At 32.6% G+C, this 11908-nt stretch overlaps 1 protein-coding gene across 1 annotated transcript in view; it reads right to left on the reverse strand.

The window, feature by feature from the left end:
* Positions 1-3816: 3816 nt before the first annotated feature.
* Positions 3817-11908, reverse strand: part of LOC105823773 (epithelial chloride channel protein-like) — a 34767-nt gene continuing 26675 nt past the window's right edge. Inside the window, exons 6-13 of the mRNA XM_012661025.1 lie at positions 11508-11571; positions 11148-11325; positions 9946-10046; positions 9351-9575; positions 8801-9071; positions 8070-8240; positions 7297-7536; positions 3817-4157 (exon numbers count right to left, since the gene is read on the reverse strand). Coding sequence (XP_012516479.1) covers positions 3817-4157; positions 7297-7536; positions 8070-8240; positions 8801-9071; positions 9351-9575; positions 9946-10046; positions 11148-11325; positions 11508-11571 — 1591 coding nt within the window. The remainder of the gene's footprint in view (positions 4158-7296; positions 7537-8069; positions 8241-8800; positions 9072-9350; positions 9576-9945; positions 10047-11147; positions 11326-11507; positions 11572-11908) is intronic.

The following is an 11908-nucleotide window of genomic DNA, read 5'->3' on the forward strand; positions in this document are numbered from 1 at the left end:
AGATGAATATTCAAAATAGCAACATCAAGTTCATACCTGTTTGACTTAAAACTTACCTATGGATAGTTTACTTAAAAATACTAATTATTTAATTTTCAAAATTAATGAGAATATTTCCATTGAGGAGCTAAGAATTAAGATCACATATCTTGTGCTTAGTCAACATTTTTAAAGTACTTTCGGTGTTTGGATGTAATAGTTAAGGAGGTAAAGAGAGAAATGAGAGTCACTGTTTCCTTTCCATGTTTATTACTCCATTTTTAAACATTAATACATAATTTTTTATCTAGACTCCTTTAATTGTCTCCAAAACGATCTCTCCATTTCGGTCTCCTTTATACAAGTTTTCAAGATGAATACTCCCTAAAAGTACAGCTCAGACCATGTTACAACTTGCTCAAGCATCTGCAGTTTCCATTGCCTACAAAGATAAGTCTATACTAATCTTGGTTAGAGTCATGTCATAGACTATTTCCCCCATTTTTACTATATAGTATGCCCTTGTATGTATGCGGATCTGGATTAAGATATATGGACACAACAGCTTACATCCTTAATTCAAGTTTATATTTTGAAAATATTTGTAAATTTATTTAATGGGCCTGGAGTGTAACAGATTTTTATTTTAAACTTTGAGAAATTTTTAAAATCTAGGAAAATACAAAGAATAGTAAATAAACAATCTTATTCTCATATGGAAATAACAATAGTTAACTTTCTAAATCATATATTAGTTTTCTTTTTTAAAGGGCTAAAACATTACTGGTTAAGACCCAGGTAACTAAATCAATACCCTCAAGTCTCATTCACCTTTCTGCTCCCCCACCCAAAACTTCCTTGATGAAGAGTTTAATGTGTCTACTGCCCAGTTTTAAAAATAATTTTACTTATTTATGTTTATAAACATAGTATATTTTGTGTTTTAATTTATGTACATGATATCATATTGTACCTATCATTCTGAAGTCTTTAAACTCAATATTATATATTTGAAATAGATTTAACATAGGTTAGAGATAGATATAGTTTATTTCTTTTAGATGTCGTACGAGTCCCTCACATGAACATACCACATTTTATTTGTCTAGTCCCCTATTGCTGAATGCTTAGATTTTTCCAGTTTCCACTCTTAAAAACCATGCTGTAGTGAATGTCTTAATTCATGTATCCTGGAACACTAACATATAAGGAATGTACCTATAAAATATGTGCATATTTTTAATTTTACTAAATACTACCAAATTGCTTCCAGGAAAAAGTCCCTATTTTCTCCCATTTTTACCGAAACTCGATAGATACTATTACTGAGTGGAAATAGTCCCTACTTGGCTTTTTAAAAATAATCTGTATTTCTTTTTTTTAATGATTTATCCCTCCCTAGTTTTTATTCATATTTTCTTTTTTCTTTCTAATTATTATGGGTACATAATAGTTATATATCTTTATAGGGTATATGTGATGTTTTGATATAGATATACAATGTGAATTAATCAAATCAGGATAATTGGGGTATCCATCACCTCAGGCATTTATTATTTCTTTATGTTAGGAACATTCCAATTCCACTCTTTTTGTTATTTTAAAGTATACCCTAACTTATTGTGGATTATAGTCAATTTGTTGTGCTATCAAATATTGTTCATTCTATCTAACTATATTTTTGTACCCATTAACCATCCCCACTTAATCCCCCCCTCCCTGCTACCCTTCCCATCATCTGGAAACCATCAATCTACTTTCTGTCTCCATGTCTTTGGCTTTATTTTCTGCAATTGGAATATGATTTGTCTACAGGTGGATTTTTTGGGTATTAATTGTGCTTGGTGTTCTTTGAGTTTGTTGGACCCGTAGTTTGATATTTGTCATTAATTTAGGAAAATCCTCATTTATCACTATTTCAAATATTTCTTTTGTTCTTTTTTTTCTTTCTTCTTTTATTATTCCTATGCATTCATGTTACACTTTTTGTAATCGTCTCACAGTTTTTGAATATTCTATTTTATCTTTTTATTTTTTTCTCTCTCTCCCTCCCCCTCCATTTTTCCCCCCGTTTTAGAAGTTCCTATTGACCTATCTTCAAGCTTACCTTTTTTTTTTTTGAGACAGAGTCTCGCTCTGTCACCTGGGTTAGAGTGCCGCAGTGTCAGCCTGCCTTACAGCAACCTCAAACTCCTGGGCTTAAGGGATCTTCCTGCCTTAGCCTCCCGAGTAGCTGGGACTATAGGCATGCAACACCATTCCTGGCTAAATTTTTTTATTTTTAGTGAAGACGGGGTCTCGCTCTTGCCCAGGCTGGTCTCAAACTGCTAAACTCAAGCAATCCTCCTGCCTTGGCCTCCCAGAGCGCTAGGATTACAGGCATGAGCCACTGCACCCAGCCCCTTTTTCTGTATTTTTAAATGATCAGGGTTTGGACTTTCAGGCTAAAATATCAAGTTAATGGTTCCAAGGTTTCATTTTGAATGAAGAATGGTGGTTGAGTTATAATATACCTTTCTGCATGTACTGAGGCGATCATATAATTTTTCTTAATTGGTTAATGTGGTGAATTACATTGATTTTTCTTTTTCTTTTTTTATTTTTCTAGCATTGAATCATATTTGGATTCCTGGTATAGACTCTACTTGGTCATGACATATTATTATTTTCATGTATTTTTCTGGATTTGGTTAGGTAATGTTTTATGATTTTTTTCATGATTCTTTCAGATACATCATACAGTTTCCTCCTTCCAAACATTCGAAGAGTTTTAAAACTCTTCTTGTCTGTAAACAAAATCTTTTCCTTCAATATAAGTCCATCTCTCTCTTTCTCTTTCTTTTTTTCTCTCTCAGAAAAATCACACCATTGCTATATTAATAGCCTGATTTACATTTTATTAGATATTTTATAAATTCTGTTGAGATAGTACAGTTAATTTTCTGAAATTCTATGTGTTGGTTCATATCAATGTTATTAAGTGGGTTAGTTTTCATTATATCAAGTCCTCAAAATAGCATGTGCACATGATATTTTGTGGATATTTTTTGATGTAATGGGGTAAAATTTGGATTTCTTTTGAGGGTATGAAAGTATTCATTAACTTATTTGACGAATATTTATTTAATACATACTATGTATTAAGTACCATTCTAGTTGCCGAGGATATAGCAGAGAAAAAGATATCCCTGACCTAATGAAGCATCTTGGTTATACCCTTAGGACCCAATGGTGGTCTCAGAATAGAAATAGAACTTTATTGTGATGTTCCATAACTCATACCAAAAAAAAAATTCTTGCTAGTCATTTCATGTCTAGGGCTAAAACTGTAATATACCACTTTTAATCAACGATAAAAACAAATTTGACCTCCTTACTACTTTAGACTATTTTTTGCCGAAAAATTATGGTCCTTTTTGAATACAGCTTATGCAAAGATAAAGTATTCATTCATAATCAAGAATGGAATACAAGTAATTATACCATAAAAACATTTGCTGCTATATGTATATGAATATTTTTTAAATGGCTTGGATACATTTCAATTTGTTAATATACAGAATGATTTTGTAGCATACTTTGAAAATGTTTCTTAAAAAGCTCACAAGTACAAATATACATTTTCTTTTCATATTAAAAATTAATGGATTGTTCAAAGACAGGAAATGGTATACTCATTTTGATTTATATTTAGCAATTCAATTAGTATTAATTCAAGTAATTAGGAAATTTATAACATTCATACATTCACTTTTATATTATGAAGTTTTATAATAGACAATAAATGTTTACCAAATATGTATAACATCGAATTTTAGTTCTAATACAATTTCTAGTTTAAAATATAGATAAAATAACAGCTAATCCCAAAACTGCTAAACTGATTGCAGAAATATTGGTACCCAGAGCAGGCACACTGGGTTTCTGTGGAGGAATAAACTTAGTTGCTAGTGCAATGTTAGAAACCTCTGAGGTGAGATTGTCTTCACCGATGGCTTGAATTGCAATATAGAATTTGGTGCCATTTTCTCTTTTAGAAGGTTCTGGTTTAAATTCAAAATTCTCTCTTGAGCCAGCTGCCTTAGGTATCAGACCAGAACTATTTATTAAAGCAGCATTATCAAAATCTTCTTTGAGGTCCAGAAAATCCTTACTTGTTCTTATAATGTATCTGTCAGCTGGAAAGCAAATAGATACTTCATGAATATTAAAATCACTAGGATGCCTTGCTGCCACCACACTGCCTTACATTTGGGAGCCTATCAGAAATGCACACTAGGTTTTAGATATAGAAATCCCATTATTCCATCTTCTTTATTTTAAGGACAAATATGTGAACAGTTATTGTTTTTAATGTACAGTTATAAAATCCCAGAAAAATTTAATTCAAAATCATATAGTGCTAAAACCCAAGAATCTAGATTTGTTTTTAGAAAGAGTAATGTAAGGAGCTGAATTCACCTTTTCATTTAGAGCAAGGAACACAATAATGTTTCAGTACAGTGAAGGCATTCAGTATCCCACTTCTGTATTATTTCTCATTAAGCTGAAAGAAGGAGTAATAGAAGATAAATAGAGTGGGAAACAGGGATAAGGGTAAAGACTAAAAGGAAGCAGAGAGACTGGGATGTGTACTAGTAAAACATGTGCTCAGGAGCTAGGCAGACCTTGATTAGCACTCTAATTCTACCACTTTCTAGGTGTGTAGCAAAACAAAGTTTATGTAACCTTTCTTATCTCTAGATTTTAATCTGTAAAATAGAGATTCAGTTATTCAATTCATTTAGCAAATATTTATTGCTCACCTACTATTCTAGTGGTGGGAATTATATATAATAATGCATGAAACATGTTTAACACAATTTAGTGAATGTTTACTAAATGTTTGAAGTATTAACTATTGTAATTGCTATTACTTTATCCAGAAAGGAAAGGATGATGATGACATAAATGTTTCATTCTACACTGCTTTTAGAACTCTGCCAGAGTCATTGATATAAAAATATATTCTCACATTCTGAAATGTGATGAATGATAAAACATCAAATGTCCTTTTTTGAAGTGAAGACTTTATTTTTAATTTTTTCATGAAATATTGAAAGTATTTTGAGAGTGTGGGTTTTTTTAAAAAAAAATTCAGGCCCTTTGCTTAAAATTTAGTTTCTCCATAAATAGGCCTTATCAATCCATTCTATTATTCTTTACAAAACTCTGTATTCCATTTAGATGGGTCTATCTTTCTTTCTTTCTTTCTATCAGTTCCTTATTTTAATTCAAATATTCCATTGTGAAATTTTGCCATCTTGACCTCAGTCGTACTATTTGGTTCCTTTTCTCCCTGCAATGCACCTCCCTCTCCCTGTGTATGCAAATTGTACTCATTCTTCAAGGTCCAACCAAGGCCCAATTTCATGAAGTCTTATTCAAGTATTTCTTTCAGCCTGATGACTCTCTTCCATGAACTCCTATTGCATGGAATGGAGTTTTCCAGATTGCTTTGTAGAGGTTCAATTTTTCATTCTGATTATATCCTATTATTCTTAAGGGCGAAGACTACGTGTTATATTACTTTTGTATCACCCAGGGTACTTGGTACCGTGTTGGGCATGTATTTGATCTCCTTAATTACTTATTGGTCAATAATATAGTTGTTAAGTTGATACCAAAAATGATGGAATTAGAGAATCATAAAATATTAGAATTATATCTACTTGTTTTAGTAATTCTAGGTCACCTAGTCTAATTTGCATATTTGACAAGTATAGACATTGTGTCCCAGATAATTTAAGTGCTCCATTTGAGATTATATAGAAGTTCATTTATTCTTTAAAATAATTGCTGCTACCTTACTTTTGCAATGCCTGTAGATAACATTTGATGGTTACTATTACCCCTTCCTATTTGTCACAGGAAAGAGGAAGATTAGATCCCATTATTTTAGGCATTTGTGGTGTTTTTTTCCCTCTCAGTGTCCATATATGATACATTATTCCTACTTTTAGTTCCTTTAATCAGCATGAGAGACTTTTATTATGAATCCAATCTTGAACTGAAGGCTTGGTCTTTACTGAACTGATTTTAGAACTAAATATTTTGTTAAGTAATTTCATCTGTGGCTTTTTCAGTGGCAGTATTGGTATTTTTCACTTTTTAAAAATTCTGCTATATGTTTAGGGGTCATAGTATGCGAAAATAATGTATTTCAGAAGCTATCATGATAAGAGTTTTCAACAGTGAAAAAAAAAGATATGTTTGTGGTTATTTTATGTTTCCTCTGGCTTTTGAATGATTTTCTGCTTGTATAATAATAATAAAAAGAACTACAGCTTTGAAAATGCTATAAAGTGAGTGAAAGATTAATAGGCATTTTTTATTTTGAAAGCATACAATGAGGGGTTTATTGTAACTCAGGAGAATAAGTACTGAATACTTGCTGTTTTAGCACTGGCAATTTCTGAGATATTACGTATATCTATATTGCATATTGCTTTTATTTTCTCACTTTAAAGGGAAAATAGCAAGACTGGATTTATCCTATAATAATCTACCAGTCTACACAATACTGGAATATGGTAGGCATTCAATAAATATTGATTGAATCCAGTTAAATTTAAAGCAAAGATAGAAGTAATTTAAGATTTCAGGAATTAGGGCAGTTTATTATTTATTATTAGGAACTTTGAATAAAGGAGATATTTTGGGCTTGTACTTTATTCAAACTCCATGAACAAACCTCTCAAACAGATTAGTTTTTATGCACATGAACATCTCTCTGTGGGTCACCTTCACCTAACTTGGCTAACTACTCTCATTCTTCACCACTCAGGTCAGGGATAGTCTCTCCCGGGAAGCCTTTTAAGATATATCCTGTGATCTCAATCCTCAAGTAGAGGTTTGTGGCCTATCCATGGGCTGCTATATCATTCTGTTTACAACAGCATATTTTATTACACTGTTCGAATTTATGTTTACTTGTGTATCTTCTGTATTCAATTGAATGTTGAGAGTAGGGATTATTTCTTAGGAACATAATAGTGTGAACACTCAACAGAAGGTTAATAAATGAATGAAATTGCGCAAGTACAGAAATACTTCAAAACTTTTCCTTGGGAGGGAGAAAAGAATGCACAGAAAGCAGCCAGCGAGTGAGCGAAACTTCTTTTGTATTTACAGCCGCTTCCCTCCCCATCACACACATGACCGCCTGAGTGAGCTCCACCCACCTAGAAAAATTGTCTTCCATGAAACTGGTCCCTGGTGTCAAAAAGGTTAGGGACTGCTGTTTTAGTATATTTTAAAACATAATCTCAAACTTACCTTTTCCTTTATCGAGGACCTTGCCAGGGGCGGTCCATGAAAGTTGAATATGATCGCTTTTAAACTTAGCCTCAAGGTCTCTAATTTTGCTAGGTGGGAACATATGAGTATGATTACCATTAGGAGGTGCTCCTGATACAGTAAATGACCCTCCAGAGCTTACTCTACTGAAGTAGTCTACTTGAGCTTCCGCCATGTCATCTTTGACTTCAGGTCTGGGTGGGTTCAGTATAATTTTACCTACCAAAAAAAAATGTTATCACTTTTCATACTGTCATGTCTATTCTTTAGCTGGTAAGTTGATCTTCAAGTTGTAGAGGGTTAATATTGATGGCAGACATTGAAAAAGTAACAGGTTTTAGTGAAAAAAAATCTTGTTTTATTTATGTCATTTTAAAATTCATGAGGAGACATTATGTTATGTTAAAACTATCTTTTACTTTTCCATCTCTACTATTTCATGCAAATTCTTTGAGGACCAGGATTGTGTTTTATTTACCTTTGTAGCTCCAGCATCTAGCACGGTGCCTGCAAAATGGCAGGTGCTCAGTAACTTTTTTTTTCAATGTAAATCAAATGAACTGAGAAGGATATGATCAAAACATGTAGAAACAAAGGTCTATTCTAGATCCACTAATACGAATATGATTTTGAAACATACAGATGATTATATCATTATATACTTGTGTTTTCCTTAGGACATTATATTTTCAATGTTTGCCATATGCAATTTACCTAAACGATAGACACATTTCTATTTTAATGCTACTTACCATTTTCAACATAGCCTGGTATATACAGAGCTTTGTTCTGTCGTTGTCTTAAACTTAGCCTAGCTGCGTTTTTCCTTGCCTGAGCATGTACTTTTAAACTGTATCTACCATTTCCATGGTACTCTGTAAAATACCTTGAGTAGATGCCATCATTCTTGACAGTATCAGCACCTCGATATTGAAATGTAATAATTAGTTATACAATAATGTAAAAATGACAATCATAACTGTTTATGAGCACTGGTGATGTCAACAATTTGGGAGATAGTATAGCATAGTGTTTTAATTACATGAACCCTGGAATCAAACAGTTTTGGCTTGGCCACTTGCTAACTCCGTGATTTTGGAAAAGTCTGATTCATGGTAGGCATTCAATTAATAATAGTTGTTACTATTATTATTATTTTTTCATAAAAGAAACTTATCAAAATAAGGAAAATATAACTGAACTGGAGAAAGCACATGTGGAACACTGACATTAATGAAAATTGAGAAAAACTGTCCATTTTTTCATAGGAAAAGTAAAGTTGTTCATAAAATTTAAAAAAGATAAATGTGCTTGTGGCTATGACTTGTCAAGATAACTAAGTAAAAATTTTAGAAACATTAAAATTAAATTTAATTTACTTTAAAGTACGGTTCATTATCAAACACAGGAAATATTGACTTCTAGGTCATGGAACTGTAGGAGGATTTTAAGTTTAGTGGAAGTCAATGCAGATTCTTATTACCTGCACCATTGTCCCAGAGCTCCAATGTTACTTGATGTCCATCTTCAGTTTCTATAATGGCTGTTACACTGATTCCCAGAACAGGCAAAAATCCTTGACTGACTCGTGCATAAACAATCATTGGGCTAGGGTAATGAGCTGTATTTTGACTCATATGAGCAGTCGTAATCACTGGGACTGTGACAGGGCTTCTTGCTCGAGTGGTCATTGTCACTGTTAGCAATTGAGATTTGGCATGCTTATTTAGAAGGCTGTAAATCCAAGTGCCTGTCTGAAAATCAAAAATATCTATTTGAGGGCTTTGGTAATATTTTCCTACTCCTCGTTTGGAATATAAAATTGTTTAGAAATTTAAGCAGAGTAATAATAATGATTTTTAATATCTGATTTTACAAACTAGTAAACAGTATGGATATGAATCCCTAATTATTTTATTTGACTTCTTTTTTATGACAGATGATCTGTCATTGTTTTAATATGGACAGTGTTATTTTCATCTTTTAAAAATAGAAATTGATTAACAAAGCATAGAGAAAAAGAATAGACCTACCTCTGCGATACCTGGTATCTGAAGACGGGCAGATCGAATATTTAGTTTATCTTCTTCAAAATCTGAGGTATCATACTTTTTTCCTTTTGGATCTTGAAGAAGAATTTCTGGCTTTCGTATTGTCCATGTGACAACAAAGAAAGTGTCATTTCCAACTGTATTATCCACAGGCACTGTACCATTTATCCATTTCTTCCCTGTAATATTCAAGGATCTACTTTCCAACTGTTGTATAAATAAAAATAACAAACACATAAAACCCGTTTGTTTTTATAGGTAATGGAATTTCTAAGTTTAGTCAGTTTAGAGTTTACAGTAATTTTAAATTTGTTTTTAAGATCTCAATTAAAATAACAGGATTATTTTAAAGAACTTTCCAAATAAAAAGCATACATAATTATAAAGAATAGAAGAATTCAAAAGAAAAGGTGGCTGTGTCATGGAAAAGCAAATTCAGTAAGGATGTTCTTCTTCTGCATACCTGAAATATTTTTAGGCAAAAGAGTTATTTATTAGAGAAAGAAGAGTTAATAATTAGGATAATAGAAATTTATTACAACTGTGAGAAAACAAAGAATTTTTTTGATATACTGACCTGAAGAGCTTGCTGAGAGATGTTGCCGCTTCTAGATGAAATTCTGCTGAAAGCATCAATAAGGCCATTTATGTCTTTATTGGCAAAAAACTGATGTCCTCCTAAAATGGAATTTTAAATGGGACAATTATATTTGCTATAGGGATGTCATCCGTATGCTTTAAAATCTATTTTAAAATTTCTTTTTAAAATCACAAAAGATGAATTTCCCAGAACCTTATGAACTTTCAGTATGTCAGTGTCCCAGATGTAATCCTATTAACTAAAACCTTGTTCAAAATAGGCAAGATAAGAATGAAGGAAACTCTAAAAAACAGCCCAAATTTTATTGTTTTTATATCAATCAATCATCAAATGTAAGTCCGGCCACATTACTAAAACTGGTCTAAGAACTAAATAATGTTATAAAAATGAAATTTAAGATAGTTCTTCTGAGCCAGCTGCTTAGCATAAGGTAAAATTGATTAAGTACAGAAAATAAATAATATAAAAGTTAATGAAGAGAGAGATTAGTTGAGTATAAGGAGTTAGGAAAAAATAGATTGCAGAAAGCAAGGATTAACACAAGCGACTGCTACAAATATAGCCATCGATACATATTTATTGAATTAATAAGTGGCAGAAAGATCAGCTGGAAGGTCATTGAAGTAACCTAGGAAAGGGTTGTGGATTGTAATAGTGGTAGTAGGACTGGATAGAAAGGGGAAATACAGAAATATTCCAAACTAAGATTTAACAAGATTTGGTGAGGCGGGAAGCAGGGTGGGATGATGGAAAGAGCTCAGAACTGGTAATTAGGACTCTATGGCCTGGGGCAAATCATTTGTACTGTATAGGTTTCCATTTCCTCATCTGTAAAAGAGGGATGTCTAAATCTCTACTGTGGGATTAAGTGGTATTTTGGAATTGAGCAATACTTTTGGACTTGCAGTTGAGTAATCATAGAGAAAGAAGTTTCTTTTTAGTGATCTTGGCAGAAAGTGGGGGAGGAATGAATGAGGACAGCAAATGTTGAGTATATTAGAAGAAGCTGGTATATTAAGAAGTGGGGGGGGAAAGAATTTGAATTTGACAAGGTAGGGACAAAGATTAATTTTTAGGATAAATTTTTTTAGCAGCTTTATAGTTTAAGGAGAAAGAGGCCTTGGAATGAGAGAGAATAGAAATTTATTTTCTATCTGAACTACATTCCAAAGGTTTACCTGTCATATTTGACAGAGTCTCTAGTTCTTTGGCAGCAGAAGGTCCCAGAGCAATGGTGTGGATGATTGCACCACTTTGTTTTACCTCCTCAAAGCATGAGCTTATTTGACTGTCTTCCCCATCTGTTAGTAATATGATTTCAGAACCGGAAGTACTCTGGTTACTCTGGGTAATTACCTGATAGTGAGAAGCCAGGTTATTAATTATACAATGCCATATCTTAATATATTTAAAATAAGAATGAACCTCTTCTTTAGTCTTGGAAAAATCTTTAGTCCTTTGCATCAGAGTAAGCAAAAGGAAACTTCTTGCATTGTCCTTTTAGGCTAAGTTGCCATATGGAAATGAATATAATTTACAGTGGTCTTGTACGTTTTCAAAGCTTGAATATTATCACTTCTAATCCTTTCAGGTAAACTCTTGCTACCCAAGAGAGAAAAAATAAAGCACTTAGAACAATGTCCGGAACATAGTAAGCGCTCAGTGAATATTAGCTATTGTCGTTGTTGTTATTATTGTCCCAGGGGATACTTGGGGTGGAGGCAAGTGACCCAGACAGTTCTGGAAGACTGCAGACTAGATAGCATTTGCAGAGTCATGACCAAAAGTGGGTGTGCAAGGTTAAATGATGTGGTATGTGTTTTTTAATGCATTTTATTTTATTACTGCTGGAGAATCTCAGGATTTCCTGGAAAAAAAAAAAAAACTTTGACTTACCATGAAGAAGAAAGTTTATAAATTTGTCAATTACTACAAATAC

This window comes from Propithecus coquereli, unplaced genomic scaffold, assembly GCF_000956105.1.
Source record: "Propithecus coquereli isolate 6110/MARCELLA unplaced genomic scaffold, Pcoq_1.0 Scaffold7, whole genome shotgun sequence".
In the NCBI taxonomy this organism is placed as follows: domain Eukaryota; kingdom Metazoa; phylum Chordata; class Mammalia; order Primates; family Indriidae; genus Propithecus; species Propithecus coquereli.